Source organism: Cucumis sativus, chromosome 2 (assembly GCF_000004075.3).
Source record: "Cucumis sativus cultivar 9930 chromosome 2, Cucumber_9930_V3, whole genome shotgun sequence".
NCBI lineage: Eukaryota > Viridiplantae > Streptophyta > Magnoliopsida > Cucurbitales > Cucurbitaceae > Cucumis > Cucumis sativus.
This window is the reverse complement of record NC_026656.2, coordinates 2,928,203-2,944,189: the sequence shown is the minus strand read 5'-3', so window position 1 is coordinate 2,944,189 and position 15,987 is coordinate 2,928,203. Positions and strand designations below refer to the sequence as shown.

General features: G+C 30.9%; 2 protein-coding genes across 3 annotated transcripts; both read right to left on the bottom strand.

Moving 5' to 3' along the window:
- Positions 1-28: 28 nt before the first annotated feature.
- LOC101207901 (probable linoleate 9S-lipoxygenase 5) lies at positions 29-5,993 on the bottom strand. Its single transcript, XM_004139124.2, has 9 exons — positions 5,698-5,993; positions 4,355-4,647; positions 3,177-3,417; positions 2,456-2,797; positions 2,288-2,373; positions 1,938-2,045; positions 1,537-1,844; positions 1,160-1,426; positions 29-1,074 (listed from the first exon to the last, which is right to left on the bottom strand). The coding sequence occupies exons 1-9, from the start codon at positions 5,891-5,893 to the stop codon at positions 321-323; spliced, it is 2,595 nt and encodes an 864-aa protein (XP_004139172.1). The 5' UTR covers positions 5,894-5,993; the 3' UTR covers positions 29-320.
- Positions 5,994-7,746: 1,753 nt separating this feature from the next.
- LOC101208141 (probable linoleate 9S-lipoxygenase 5) lies at positions 7,747-13,998 on the bottom strand. Of its 2 annotated transcripts, none has more exons than XM_011650524.2 (9): positions 13,708-13,998; positions 11,725-12,020; positions 11,268-11,508; positions 10,846-11,184; positions 10,668-10,753; positions 9,909-10,022; positions 9,498-9,802; positions 9,148-9,411; positions 7,747-8,635 (listed from the first exon to the last, which is right to left on the bottom strand). In XM_011650524.2, the coding sequence occupies exons 1-9, from the start codon at positions 13,871-13,873 to the stop codon at positions 7,882-7,884; spliced, it is 2,565 nt and encodes an 854-aa protein (XP_011648826.1). In that variant the 5' UTR covers positions 13,874-13,998; the 3' UTR covers positions 7,747-7,881. The 2 variants fall into 2 exon arrangements, with proteins under 2 accessions (XP_011648826.1, XP_004139173.1); XM_004139125.3 differs by having other exon boundaries at positions 9,909-10,016; positions 13,708-13,996.
- Between the last annotated feature and the right edge of the window lie 1,989 nt (positions 13,999-15,987).

The window sequence follows — 15,987 nt, the reverse complement described above, 5'->3', positions numbered from 1 at the left end:
ATGAGTGAAATCAATTCATTCTTCAAGCTTATTGAAACACCAATCATTCCATAAAATTATTCATCAATTAAAATACACACAAAACAATAAATCATAACCCACCAAACCCATTCAAACCATACATACATTGCTTTGGAAAGCACTTGGTTTGGGGTATCTTAGATTGCACTTGTTCTTTTACAGCTCACTCATTGGACGAGTTGAAGTGAGCTGCAAAAAGATGCATATATATATATAAACTAAGATGTACCGAGTATTATTCGACAACCTGTAACGTTCGTCACTTGATAAAATGAAATAATGAAACCCTAAGGTTTCATTTAAATGGAAATGCTATTAGGAATTCCTCTACCTGTGAGGCCTTCAGAACTTGTAGGAAACAACAAAGTATATGGCATATCCACTGGCCCAACTCTATTTTTCAATTGAGGATCTTTATTTCTCATAGCTATTTTCTTTTCAATTTCACCCAACTTTTCCCCAAACTTCTCAAATGCTTCCAAAGCTTCCTTATCCAAAGTCCACTCAGGGTTACTTCTTTGCCCTAAATAAACTTCATCTGAAGAATGTCTTGACAATATCTCAATAACTGACACCCCCACAAGGGCTTGCAACTGTGAAGTGATTGTTCTCAAGAACGCCTTCTCGGGGTTTGACTCGAGCTCTTTGTAGTCAGGAGTACCACTTTCAGGTAGGAATCGACGGCTGGTCGATGGACGGTTGGGAGCAAAGCCACCGTAAGGATATTGTCCAAAGTTAACTGCAGCATGAAGAGCTGAAGAGATCCATATAATGATTGTACATGTTTCGATTAGGTCGTGAAGGGAGTCCATTCTCGGCCACCATGGTTCATCCTTCTTGTCTGCATGGCCCTTCTCGCGAAGCTCTTTCCACCATGATTGGAGCTCGGTATCATTACGTAGGGTTTGATCATCTTTGTAGTAGAAAGAACAATAATCTTGTACCCATGCTTTGATTGCTGACCAAATCTCAAGACCATCAACAGCATATGGATAATCTTCTATTAGAAGTCGAAGTCCATGGGGAGAGTTTGAATCCACTATTGCAACTCCTCTTTAACCAAATTGGAGGTCATAAGAAAACAAGAAAAACAATAATAAATCAAAAGAACAAAACAAAACAAAACAAAGTTGGTTACCTTTTGATTAGATCAGCAGGGAGAGCTTGTTGAGGGAAAACCCAATTAGTTTTATAAACAAAAGAACACATCTCCATGGAATATTTAGATGGATAATGTGTTGTTTCAATAATCCCATCAGCATTAATTAGAGACTGTCTTGCTAAAGCATTAATGTTCATCGTATCTCTAAAATGAGGAACAAGCAATTTGTGAATTGGATGAACAACACTCAATTGTCTGTTTGTTGCTATCACAAATGGTTCAATTGTTGCATGAGTATTCAACCTATACAAATTATATTATTATTCAATTTTGTTAGAGATATATAATAAATTAAAGGTTTTCATAACCAAATGGCTAATGATGATTGTGAGTACGTAAGAAATGAATTTTACCAATGGCTAATGAGTTGATGGTAGCCAGTATCATTGACAGCAACATAAGCTTTAGCCAGTTGCCAAATTGAGGCATCAATTCCTGTAGTTTTAGAAGGCAAAATTACTTTGCTAATCACTCCAAATTGATCTCCTTGAGGATGTGGTAAACTTAATTCAATAGCCAAAGGCTTTAAAGTCCCATCATTTTTCAAGAACAAAACTGTTCTTGTAGCATAAGTTTTTGTTGGAGTTGTGTTTATTCTTCTGAGATATGGTATCAATGAATCATGGTGATTCAATATGTATAGCTTCTTCTTCTCAACTGCCTATCAATAAATAAATAAATAAATATTGTTATTAAGAAAATTTTCAAAAGCTAAAAATCAATAAATGAATTAAACTCTAATTTATTTTCTTACCTCATTCACAGTGAGTCCATCTAAGCCATCTTTTATGTGTTCTTCAGTTATTTTGCTTGTTTGATCACCATAAATGTTAGTGTCCAATGTGCTTTTAGGTGGAAATTCCTGTAATTGTTGAGAAAAAAACATGTTATAAGCTCAAATCTTTAAAAAAAAAAAGTTAAAAATTTCGTTTTCTTTTAATAAAAAGCGTTATTTGCTATATTTGAAAATAACACTTTTGTTATTTAAAAGAATTACCACCTTAATATAAAAATAATTTGGAAAATCAACCATAAATTAGTTCTGATTAGGTCCAAAATTTAATGTTTATCATCACCAAAATTATATATTAAAAGAAAACTTACATCAAGTCGAGCAATGAGTACTGGATTAACTCCAGCCAACATTTCTCTTGCAAATTCTTCATCACTACTCCATGCAGTCTTATCCTCTGTATATTATTCAAACTCAATAAATTCAGCACATACAAAAAATTAAGAACACGAACGAGAAACAAGAAAAGAAACTAATACCATGAACAAGCTGAGGAGTAGGAAATCTAAGAAACCTTTCACCATCTGTTCTAAAGATTTCTTTAAGCAAAGGAGCTGGAATATTTTCAGTGATACCCTGAAGCAAAGATCTTGGGACAGGCAAACCTTTCTCATAAAGATCAAACACATCATTGAAGTCATCAAACTCCCCTGGTGTGCTATCGAATAGATCTTCCAGTTTTGGTTTTAGTGATCTTGATATTGATTTTAAACCATATGCAAGAAAATCTGACATCTTCAAATGACCAAATCTTTCATCTCTTGGAACATACACATCTGTTGCTTTACTTGAACTTGGTAATCTACTTTCACTTTTTGGATCTGCCACAATAATAATGTTCGTTCAAACCACAGTCAACAAAATCATTATTTCAATCTTGTCCACTCCTAAATTCTATATAACTCAACTAGCTAAAGACATACACGTTACGAATTATCATTCATGACGTAATAGTTCAAAATTTTTATATTACTACAGATTTAAGTTCAAAATATGGACATGCCTAACCTTTTGATAAATAGTATATGTTTTTGTTGTACACCATCGCTTGCATGTGGCTGTCGTATTTAAATTATGTTTACGTTTGTAAATTGAAAGTATTTTCAAAATATACGCAAAATGTCACGACCTATATCGTCATTTTACTAATTATTATTTAGTATTAAATTAAGTTGTGGTTTTCTAAAAAATAAAATTTACCTTTTTTGGAAGGTGGTCTTCCAGTTCTGCCTCTACGAGGGTAAGGATATTTAGAAGAACCTCCAAGTACAGGACGACCGAGGTCCAAATTACTATCAGGATCACCGATATCATTGTATACATCGTAATCATATATTCTATCCCATTCCTTTCTCTCTCCTTTTCCATTTCCTCTAAGGTTCAATAATTCATCTGCCCTATACTTCACAAGTGGCTTTGGCATTTCATTAGGAAGGTATGCCTGTGTATTAAAAAAGCAGCTTTGTTATTGTTTATCCAAACATATCTTATATCAGATCCCACATCAGAAAAAATGAATAGATCGTTTTCGAGATTTAACCCTACTTTTAAGCCACTCATAAAATTACCTAAATGGATATTCAATACCAAAAATAAATTTGATCTATGGCCAACTTGTAAAAGGCATCATCTAGAAAATTAATTATCCCGACCTCAAAATCTTTAAAAGATACGTGATCAGATACTTATTGACTTAGTTTTTTTTTGTTTAAAACTATAAAAATATGAACGATCGAATATTTAACTATTTTTTTGTTATTGTTTGAAGATTTTCTTTTATTTTAGGAGAAACTTCAAAAAAAAAATTCTTATTTTAAAGATTGATGAGTTAATCTTTCCCTTTATCTGTAGTTTAAGCAACTTTTGAGTCTCTTACTCTTTAGTTATTTTTTTTAATAAATGTACTTCAAAACTAATCACCATATATTAATATTGCAAATTGCTTTCATGATCTTAATTAATTCCATTGTCAAAGGGCAAGGACAAAGTCCTATTTCAAAATATAATTAAGAATACATAGCCTCAGCTAGGAATTATTCTTACCTTATTTTATATTAATCATACAAACCAATTGTACTCTTAAACCATCTTATGATATTTAATCATTATGCATGACAGCAACTTGATAGGTCACTAAAATATAAATTACTACATAGTTGATGAGCACAATAAACCTTTTCTTTTCTTTCTAATTCTTAAATAAAAAGTATTAAAAGAACTACATACACATGGAATTTCGAAATAATATACCTTATGTGTTCTCCTTTTATCACAATACAAAAAATTACAGAAGTAAATATGTCCAACTTTATATGATGATGATGCAAAGCAATGGTATAGACAATATCATTTCTATAACGTTTATAAAATTTAATTACCTGATTGGCGAAAAAAATACGAGGGGTTTTGTATTTGTCAGCAGGATAAACCCAAGAATTGCAATCAAAATGGAGTCTTCCATGGCCAGGAACATCCTCAAGAGTGAGAGATTTGAGAAAGAATTCACTGAAATGTTGATTGGTTATGAAGAAAGCACCTGGAACTCCTATTTCTTCGTCCCAATCAAATGTGATACTAAAGGCTGTTTCTCCAGCAAATATTGGAATTATTGTATTCCCAATCCAATTCTCTAAATATGCTGCTTCTCCCACTTTCCCTTTAAATCCTTTTGCTGTTTTTTTAACATACCAAGTTGAAAAATATATATTATGAGTCCATTTGAAAAATAACTTTGCATGTAATTATTTTACACATTAATCAATCTTTTTGTTGTTGTTGTTTTAATACAAACACTTGTTGGGCTTATCGATTATTTTTGTTATTAGAATTTGGTCGAATTTTGAGAGGAGAAACTTAATTTTCAAAAACAACAAAATAAGGCTTGCAGACAATTTTGGTTTGGATGTCAAAAATTGGTCTCTCCAAAGGCTTTGCATTGTTTTTGTGTCAACGCTTTCGCATTCGGCTAAAATGACGATTTAGACTGATTGAGCAAATCTTCGTTACTTTGCTTTTTAAAATTAAGTTTATGGATATTACTATCATCCTCTCTTTCCTTTCTTATCTATATTCTTCCAATGGTTTAAGAAATTACCAAGTAAATTATAAATTTTGAAAATTAAAAAAAATTATTTTTATTTTTTAATTAGCTAAGAATTCAACCATGGTATTTAAGAGAGATAAAGTTTTTAATTTAGAAGTATAAAAAAATATGAAAAGAAAAAAGAAAAAAAAAAGTACATGAAAAATAAGTATAGAGTAATTTACAAAGATCATTATATTATAAAAAGAAGACGGTGTAAATTAAAGATATGTCAATCTAGCTAGTTGAGATTATCAACATGTATTTACCTATTGATCTTTTGTCCGTAATTATGATTCATTCCAAAAAATAATAATAAGGAAAAAGGACCAAAGAGAACAAAAAAAGAAAAAAAATACTTCTCGAAGAATTTTTCAAAACAAATATTGCAACCCCTTGCATGCATAATTCTTCATGCATTATGGGGCTCCTTCAATATCTATATGTTCTCATATATTTATACAATGTAATTTAACTTTTTCTTTTATATATTCGAGTGTTCAGACTAACTTAGTTTCGTTCGAAAGATTTTATTTATCACCAGAACAACGATTCATATACGGTTTTGTTTGAAAGTTGGTGAAAAATCAAAACAAAGAAACATCAAAGACCGATGGTTAAGACAAAAAAAGAACTCACAAGGGTCACCGTGTTGAGCGCTAACGAGTTGAAGAGAAACGCCGCCGCCTAAAAGCTCATGGAGATTATCAAGAACAGTGGAACCAAAATCATTGAAATCTAAGACATTGTCTCTCACTAAAACCACAGTTCCATTGATTTTCTTCCCTCCATGTTTCAGTCCAGAGATGGCTCCAACAATGCTTCCAATCAACATATTGTTATTATCTTTAAGAAGAGAGGATTTTTCAGAATGTGTTGTTCTAAAAGCCAACAAAGTCTTTGGGATTTTATAGCCAAAATTAATATGGCTGTTTACTTCTCATCGTTATCGTACGTCATTTTCCTTCATTATTAAAAGCTTTTTCAATGAAGAGGGTTTCGTGTGTGTCTCTCTCTCAAATGTCTCGTAAACTTGGGTTAGAAAGAAATATTAATTATATATATATATATGAGGTATGTACCTTAACAAAGATGATCACATTTACATCTTCCTTTACCTATAAAAAAAACTATTTACACAATATATCAAAACCTATTAAATTATATAACTTAAGTCTCGTTCGCTAACCATTTGGTTTCTCAAAATTAAGCCTATAAACATTATTTTCTGTTGAGATGTTGAGAATTCTACAATAAAAAAATCATAAACATTCATGCTACTTATAAGATAGATGAGTTACTTTTCTAATTGTCAATTGATTTTAAAATAAAACAACATTCTATCAAAGTTATATATATTTTGAAAATAAACTATAATTGAATAATACATAACTTTTTTTAAAATAGACAAAAATTAGTTACCCTCCCACTATAATATAAAATTTATTACACTTTGTTTTTGTTACGTCTCAATATTTTTATTGACTTTTTTATTCGATAAAACTAATAGAAATAGATGATTAATGTGATGATTTTTGGTCAAAATGTATAATTTGTTGATATGATTAATGTGTTCCTATTACCCTTCACATCTCACCCCTATAATGTTGAAATTATGAGAAAAAACAAAAAGTTTCGCCCACACGTTTTCTTTATATAACAAAGCTATAGGTTAAGTTATTATTATTATTATTTGAACTTTTCCCTTTGTTTCAAAAATAATATTATTTTTAATTTATCTTTTTAGTTCACAAATTTTAAACATTATGTGTGTTGGTTTTTGAATTTAAAAACAAAGTAGCCTTTTAGTTCTCATCCTTATAAGAATAGACCATATTTCAAAATGTATCTTTTTAATATGAACATTTAAAAAATCATTTAAATAACTTTCCAAAAATCAAATCTTCTTTAAAACTAATTTTTAAATTTTAAATATAAAAAATAAACAAAAAATACTTCCAGGGACCTTTTACACTTACTTTTAAAATCTCAATGACTAAAACGATACATTTTGAAAACTCATGGTATATATTAAATTTTGAAACTTAGGACACATATTCATTAAACTTAGAGACTAAAAGTGTAGTTTTCTCTATTATTAATTATTATATTGATTTTTCATAAACATTTTAAAGCTAGAAATCATATTAACGTCGTTTCAAATAAAAACTAGAGACCTGAAACAGGACCCGTAATTGCAAGTTTTTCCAAAAATTAAAAATTTCAAGAAAGATACATTATTGTAGATCAACAAGTACATCTTACACACTTTTAGTGTTCTCGTCATACATTATCGTTGGAATGCATTAATTGAAGAAGTCCAATGTCAATTAAATAAAAAGAATCATAGATTTATAAGAAAAGATAACGAAACAAAAAACAAAGCCACAAGGGTCAACAAATGCTTAGAGTGTCCATTGTAAAGAGAGATATATCTTAAAAACCATTTCTTAGTTAAAAATAATTCCCGAGATATATCATCGAATAAGATTTAGTCACGGTCTAAGTATCCGTCCTTCGAAAACAAATCTATATTATATGGTTGAAGTGATGGAAGAAAAAAGGGAGTGAATTAAAGCTGTTCAATCCATACAAGAAAACTAGAAAAACAATTTTATAATAATGTGGTTTGTTAATTAATGTTAGATAAGATCAAAGTTTTAAAGATCAAGTTGACCTAAAAAAATATTGAATTTAATGGTGTGCAAAATTACAATAAATAAAATGTTGATGTTGACAAATATATTTCTTTTCAGAAAAAATTTAGAACTACAACATGTATATAGTAATAGAACTTTATGTGTACCTTATTCAAAGAGAATTTTAAATGGAAACACTGTTGGGAATTCCTTTTCCTGTTAGTCCCTCTTCACTGGATGGATAGAGCAAAGTGTAAGGCATGAAAACTGGTCCAACTCTATTTCTCAATGTCAAATCTTCATTTCTTTTTGTGATTCCATCTTCGATCTCCGCCAACTTTTTCCCAAACTTCTCGAATGCGTCCAATGCTTCTTTGTCTGCAGTCCATTTGGGGGAGTCTCTTTGGCCGAGATAGACTTCATCAGACGAATGCCTTGACAATATCTCTATTGACGCAATGCCAAGAAGAGTTTGCAGTTGTGCAGTGATTGTTCTTAAGAAGGCTTTCTCGGGGTTTGTTTCGAGTTCTTTATACTCCGGAGTGCCTTCCTCTGGCATGAACTTTCGACTTATAGTTGGTCGGTTGGGAAGATAACCTGCGTAAGGGTATTGTCCGAAGTTTACTGCAGCGTGAAGAGCTGAAGCAATCCATATGATGATAGCACATGTGTCGATTAACTCTTCAATATTCTGCATCTTAGGCCACCATGGTTCGTCTTTCTTGTCGCCATGACCTTCCTCTCTAAGCTCCTTCCACCAAGACTGAAGTTCCGGGTCATTCCGTACTGCTTCATCGGTCTTGTAATAGAAAGAACAATAATCTGTAACCCATGTCTTGATTGCTGACCAAATCTCGAGTCCATCGACAGCATACGGATAGTCCTCAATTACTAGACGAAGTCCATGTGGAGAATTTGAATCCTCAATTGCCATTCCTCTAAACAAAACAATGATTTTGAACATGTTAAATGACTGGTTTGTAAAGTATCCCAAACTTAAGATTTACTCACAACCTACGAATCAACCAGAAGGATACATACATTACGACACAAACATGACGATACATTGTTTTAAAAAAATCTAGGACATGACACAGCAAGGACACATTTATTAAAGTATAGATTTTCTAAAAAATAAATCATTTTTATATCAAAAGAAAATTCCAAGTAAAAGGGCTGATGATATTTTCATGCCTACAAAATTTAGTTGAATATATTTCACACTTGAAATTTTATTATTATTGACATATACGCATCTATTTAGTCTACTCAATAAGTGTTTTATCTATGTCTCAAACATTTTTTCTACTAACAAGTATCCGGTATGGACAAGTGACCAAACTAAAGTGCTTGTGCTTCTTAACTCCCACCAATCTCCTATATTGTAGGAAACAAATTAATCTTTAAACAGACTAACGTCCAATGCCAACTACTACAATGAATTTTGTACCTTTTGATGAGATCTGCAGGGAGTGCTTGTTCATGAAACGCCCAGTCCTTATATAAAACAGCTGACATCTCCATTGCATATTTGGATGGAAACACTGTTGCTTCCAAAATGCCACCTGCATTAATGAGCATCTGTCTAGCAAACGCATTTATATTCATGGTATCTCGAAAGTGAGGATGGAGCAGCTTGAAAACTGGATGAAGAACACTTAGTTGTCTGTTAGTTGCAATCACAAATGGCTCAATTACAGCATGAGTATTCAACCTACCAGAAACCAAAGTTATAATCAATAATCCATATGATTTAGAACTAAACTCAAATTTTCGGACCACATCACAGAAGAGCTATACCAATGGCTGATGAGTTGATGATAGCCAGAGTCATTTACGGCCACGTAAGCTTTGGCGAGTTGCCAAATTGAACTACCAACCCCTTGTTCAGCTGGAAAGAAAACCTTGCTAACCACTCCAAATTTGTCACCTTGAGGATTTGGCAAGCTCAGTTCGATTGCCAATGGCTTCAGAGTACCATTTTCTTGAAGGAAAAGTATGGTTCGGCTGGCATAAGTCTTTGTGGAAGTTGTATTTATTCGTCTAAGGTATGGCATTAGTGAATCATGGTGATCCAATATGAATAACCTGTTCTTCTTGATCGCCTAAACCACCAAATTACACAAAAATAATATCAGCTATTTATTTTCAAAGAATCAAAACTTTCCTTTTTCTTTATTATCATTATGCACTCAATGATGATATAATCACCTCTTCTACTGTAAGTTCATCCAAGTTGTGTATTATCTGTTCTTCAGTTATCTTACTCTTCTGATCACCATAAACTTCAGGGTCAAGCTTGCTTCTTGGTGGAAAGTCCTGCAACTCAAAGTATGATATGAATATTCAGTTCAAGGAAACCAATCTCTCTCTTCCTGTATAATACATTCACCCCATTTCAGATTTCCTTGATCCCAAATTTTCAAATAAAATAATGAACTCATCCTCACATCCCACGTTTTATATCTTTCTCAGAGGTATAATAGATTTGAGGGCAAATGTTTTTTGTCCCTAGGTTCTAGATTTAGTTTTCATTTAGATTGTAAGTTTCAAGCAGTTGCATGTTTAATCCTTAAGTTCCGAGTTTTGTTTCAATTCAGACACTTGGTTTCAAAATGTAACAGTTTTACCGTTGTTTTAGTTTTGTTTCAATTTGATCCGTAGGCTTCAAGATTTACACTTTTAAACTCGATTTTTCACTAACTACTCACTTTCCGTCCTTAATGTTAAGGTCTCTGATTAATTTAAGAGAATTATCATCAACCAAGTGTCATTATTTTTCATCAACTTTAGATTAAAACTACAACATTTTGAAACTTGAGGACTAAATTAAATCAAACTCAATCTCAGAACTAAATGCACGAAACCTAGGAACCAAGTGGAAACTGAACCCAAAACTCGAGACTACGAAGGTATTTTTTTTCCCCTAAATTTGAATACTGAGGTTGTTATTGATTGATGAGAGAATACTTGGAGTTTACGAATGACGACAGGGTTCAATCCAGCCAGCATTTCTCTACCAAATTCTTCATCAGTCCTCCAAGCAGACTTATCCTCTGTTACAAAAATCATTAAGTTCATCAGAAAATTTAACCCAGCAAGAACCCTAATAAGTAACCAAACACTTCAAAGTTCAAACTTCAAATACCTTTAATCACTTGAGGCAAAGGGAATTTGAAGAGCCTTTCACCATCAGTTCTAAAAATCTCCTTAAGAAAAGGAGCCGCAATGTTTTCCCTGATAACCTCAAACAAACCTTCCGGCACTGGAAATCCCCCTTCATACAGATCAAGAAAATCCTGTAAACTATCGAATTCACCCGGAATCCCTTCAAAGTATTCTTCGAGACCAGGTTTAATAAACTGAGAAATTGCCTTCAACGCATAAGCAAGAAAATCGGACAACTTCAAGTGACCAAACCTCTCATCTCTCGGAACATAAACATTTAAGCTCTTAACAAGTGGTATTCTGCTCTCAGTCTCCGGGTCTGAAAATAAAATTGAACTCATGAAACCAATGCTTTCATTCAGAATCAACGGAAAACAGTGGAAGAAATTTTGATTTTCTTGCCTGACTTGGTGGGCGGTCGTCCGGTTCTTCCTCTTCTAGGGTAAGGATAGGTGGTTGAGCCACCGAGGACAGGACGAGCGTATTGTGGAGCTTTATCGGGATCAGCAAGATCGTTGTAGAGAGCATAGTCATAAACTCTATCCCATTCTTGAAGTTCGCCATTGCCACCTCCTCTCAAGCTTTGCAATTCGTCTTCTCTGAATTTGCGAAGTGGGTCTGGCGTTTCACTTGGAAGATAGCTCTGTCAACATTCATTCAATTTCTATCAAACAACATTTTAACCAATAACAAAGTTAATCAGAGGTGAACCACCATCCAACCCATCGGTCGATCCATCAGTTTAAAGCTTTTTTAAACTTTCATTTTATTTTCGATTGCCTCACTTTTGATTCAGTCGAGTTTGGACAGTTTTAAGTACATCAGTAACATTTGATCAGAAAGGAAAAGAAAAGGCGACCTGGTTGAGAAAGAAGATACGATCATTTTTGTAGCGGTGAGACGGGTAAATCCAAGAGTTGCAAGGGAAAAAGAGCGTTGTTCCATGAGGAGGAACATGTTGAAGAGTAAGAGATTTGAGATAGAAATGAGAATGATGATGATTTGTGATGAAGAAAGCACCAGGAATTCCCATACGTTGTTCATCCCAATCAAATGTAACTTTAAACGTAGCTTCCCCGGTTGTTAATGGAGTTATTGTTGTTATCCATTCCTCTAAGTATGCTTCTTCTCCCAATTTTCCTCTCAACTCATTTGCTACAATATAAACAAAAAATCATGAAAATTGAACGTATTAATTTTTTTGTTCATTTATTCTCACAAATTATAGTTTTTTTTTTACTAAGAACGTTTGAAGTTTTGTTTTTTCTCTTTATAATTTTAATATTGTTTTAAATTATTTCATCATAATATTCGGAATAATTTTTGTCATTTAGAATTTTGTAGACTGTATCCTTAAAAAATAAATCTTCTTATTTAAAAAAATAATAAATATGAGAGTTCTTTTTAAAAGAAAAATATATAAATATGAGAAAAAGAGTACAGTATTGAGTATAGGATAAGGTTGAGGGGTGAAATTTTGATATATTAATTCAATTTAAAAAGGATAATTTTAGGCCAAATTTTAGAATTCCTATAAAATTGTTTTTTATAAAAATAGTTATTTGACCTAATGAGTCAAGAAATGGAAACAAAGCAATATTTGAAAAAGGAAATTATTGTTTTGGGTCATTATTCCAAGTTTGATATGTAATTTCTTTTTCTTTTAGTAGTGTCTAACTATTTTCTATTTCCTTTTTGTCTTGTTTTTATTTATTTATTTTTCTTCTTTCTTGCTCCCTAAGTATTTACCAAAAGAAAGAATTTCCAAAGCTTTCTTTTGGAAAAGTGGAATTTTCTCAAAATTCTTGGTTTTGTTAGGCTAAAATTAAGGTGGAGTAGAGAGGCTTCCAAAACAAAACACAAAATTTGGGTTTTAATAGAAATAATAATAATCTCTAACTTGGAAGTTTAAAAAATAGTAAGTCTTATCATTTTTTATGCACCAAAATCACAATTGGATAAACAAATTCCCTTTATACAAATATATGAAATCAATTGAATTATACTCAAAATTATATATTTTTCCTTGTGTTCCTATTCTTAATTAAACTTTTTTTATTAATGCCAACAAAAATCAATTATAATATTAAATATAATTTTAAAACAATAATAGGTTTCATATATATATATATATTACAAAATGACTAAAATATAATTAGTTTAGTGATGTAGAGATAGAAAAAAGAACCTCAAACATCATACAACACAAATGACTATTTTTCCATGAGATGAACAACAAAAATAAGATTTTAAGCAATAAAAATATTTTAAAATAGTATAAATTATTTGAAAAGGTAAAAAGATACGTACTTTTTTATAAAAGAAAAATCGTAAGATAAAAAATTGAACCTTAATTATACCCTTGACAACGAAAGTAGAATCAATAGGGACTAAATCGGACTCTCTCAAGGCATAAACTAAAGTATTATATGCTTGTTGATAATATTATGCTTCTTGAAACTTATAAGCCAAGCTTTAATTTCACTAACCGAAAGAAAAAAACATTCCATGTCCACTAAAATATTCTTAGACGAGAGAATGTTTTATTATATCAAAAGGGTCAATAGAAAATTGACTAAAATAATTGTGATATTTAATAGAAAATGAGAGAGACTTATACATTAACAATTTAAGAGAAAAAACACGAAACTTAACACCGTCACTCAAGCATATAGAACATTGTGGTTGTACGTTGCGAATTTAATTTAGTTGTTTCTCTTCTAAAATATCGATCGCATTGTTTAGCTAGCTTTCTCTTGAGAAATTTTTTTTTTTGTAGAAAGATGAAGCAATAGAGACGATAAGAATGAAGAAGAACAGAGGTAAGAAGAGAGGAACTTACATGGATCTCCATGGATTGCACTAACAAGTTGAAGAGAAACCCTTTTGCCTACGAACTCATAGAGAGTATCAAGCAGAGAAGTACTAAAATCATCGAAGTCCAAAACATTGCTTTTCATCAAAACCACTTCCCCTAAAATCTTCCTCCTCTCTTCCTTTGAAACCATTTTAACTCTCTCTTCTCTCTATTTTTCACTTTTAGAAAACTCAAGAACTTATGAGGAATACCCAAACACACACACCTTTGTTTCAAGGCTTTAAATATAAGACATGCAACTCAAATATTGACCCGTTTACTGTTTACCTGATCCGACCCAACCCGACATATTATTGTTGTTGTTATTCTTCACCAAACAACACATTTAAATGTAGGGATTTTAAATGGTTAGGTTCCAAAAAAAGAACCCCTTTAGCTTGAGTGGTTTTTCAAAGGCTACAATATTATCCATTTTTAGCTTAGCTTCTTCTTCCTTCCAATGTAAATGTTTTAAGAAAGAAATATTACATACAATTTTAATTAATACTAACTTAATTAATTTATTTACTTTTTAAGAGTGTGAAAGCAATTTGGGTTGTTCGGCTTGACTATCCAAATGATTCGAATAGGGTCTCTGACCTAACTTCTTGAAATTTAATTTGGTTGTAGAGTTATTGACTTATTTTTATTATGAAATAAAAGCAATAAAAAACTAAATAAGAACAATGAAATAACATAAAGAGAAGAGAGAAATATAGAAAACAATTGAACTCAATTATGATGTGTTTACAAATAGTCTCTACAACCTCTATTTATAAACTTTATAATACTTGAATTTGTGTAAAACACATACTTAATAACCAAAACTTTCATAGAACCCAAATGTTAAATATTAAAATATCCAAGATATGATCGATCTATTACAAACATTATAAAAATATATGAGCTGTGATATTTTAAAGTATTACATACGTAAACTTTCATAATATTATAAATTATGGTAGGGTTGAATTAACTTGATTTTTTAAAAGTGTAACCCGAACCTAATTCAATCCAAAATAAATTAAAAAAGTTCAACTGAACATTAATACTTGTATTTAAATGCATGCACTCTACCATTTTTGTTTAAAAATGTGCTCTTGTACTTCAAATAAAGCATAATTAGTCGAGACCATTTATAAACGTAGAATAGAAATTCTTTAGAACAATATTGAATAGGAATTGAGATATGAAATGGTTGAACAATAACTTATAAGTCTAGATTATTATTTGAATTTCTAAAAGATTTTTAACGTTTCTATAATCATTTTGAAATACTGGTAATAGATTAAAAACTTAGAAAAGTACTTTTCTTTCAGAAGTGATGACAAAGTTGACTCCCTAACTGAATGAAGACTCCAACTATGGTTGGTTGCAAGGCTACATACAGTCGAATCAATCATAATAATTTAGAAACCAAAACTAGAAATTCATTTTCCGTGTTTTGGCATGTTTAGTACCTATATCTTCTTGATCTTCCCATTATGTATATACACACATATATTTCAACAATATGAGGTTAGAAGAATCAAACATATGATTTTAAAGTTGAAAGTATAAGTATTACATGTGTTTGAGTTATGCTCATTTTGAATTGTAATGTGAAAAAAATTTCCTATCCATGTATGGACTAGTAAAGGTAATTTCAAAATTAAAATAAATATACATCGTTGTTGAAGTTTAGATATAATTAAATTTATTTTCCAAGAAAATAGTTTATATTTTTGTAGCAAAAAAAGTAAAAAGAAAGAAAAGCAATACCAAATTAGAATCAAACATTGGTCACTTGTCACAAAAAGAAAATGATTTAGGAAAAATCACTTTTCTCTCGAGCATTACTCCACATTTGCCAACCCAAATAACAACTTCCCCATGAAGTTAAGTGTACTTTTATTTTGGATCTTTTCTTACGTAATTTGTGCTTCATTTTTATTTTATAACTAATTCATAAATAACTATGCTTTTAATTGTATCCACTAAAATTTTATATTAATAATAATTGTATCAACTTAAACTTTATTTTTCTTGTTTTTGTTTTCGTGCAATTTTACTACTTGAATATGTTTTTAATATCAATGATTAAATATCTTTTTTCTTTTTATATATATATGGTTGTAACTTTGAAAGTTACCTATGTATCAAAGTCTTACACATATCTATTCAGATTTCTTCAAACTCCGATTAATTAACAAAGTAGACATAAACTGAATTTATCTGCATAATAAAATATACTTAGAGGTATATTTAAAAAAAGTTAATAGATGT

What these genes read in the sequence shown, in the direction of transcription:
- LOC101207901 (XM_004139124.2), bottom strand. Translation starts at nt 5,893, where the DNA reads ATGTTGATTGGAAGCATTGTTGGAGCCATCTCTGGACTGAAACATGGA. An exon ending in AAGACCACCTTCCAAAAAAG is followed by an intron (nt 2,798 to 3,176) that starts GTAAATTTTATT and finishes TTATTGTGGCAG; the next exon opens with ATCCAAAAAGTGAAAGTAGA. An exon ending in ATGGACTCACTGTGAATGAG is followed by an intron (nt 1,845 to 1,937) that starts GTAAGAAAATAA and finishes ATTTATTGATAG; the next exon opens with GCAGTTGAGAAGAAGAAGCT.
- LOC101208141 (XM_011650524.2), bottom strand. Translation starts at nt 13,873, where the DNA reads ATGGTTTCAAAGGAAGAGAGGAGGAAGATTTTAGGGGAAGTGGTTTTG. An exon ending in ACGACCGCCCACCAAGTCAG is followed by an intron (nt 11,185 to 11,267) that starts GCAAGAAAATCA and finishes TTTTATTTTCAG; the next exon opens with ACCCGGAGACTGAGAGCAGA. An exon ending in ATGAACTTACAGTAGAAGAG is followed by an intron (nt 9,803 to 9,908) that starts GTGATTATATCA and finishes TTGGTGGTTTAG; the next exon opens with GCGATCAAGAAGAACAGGTT.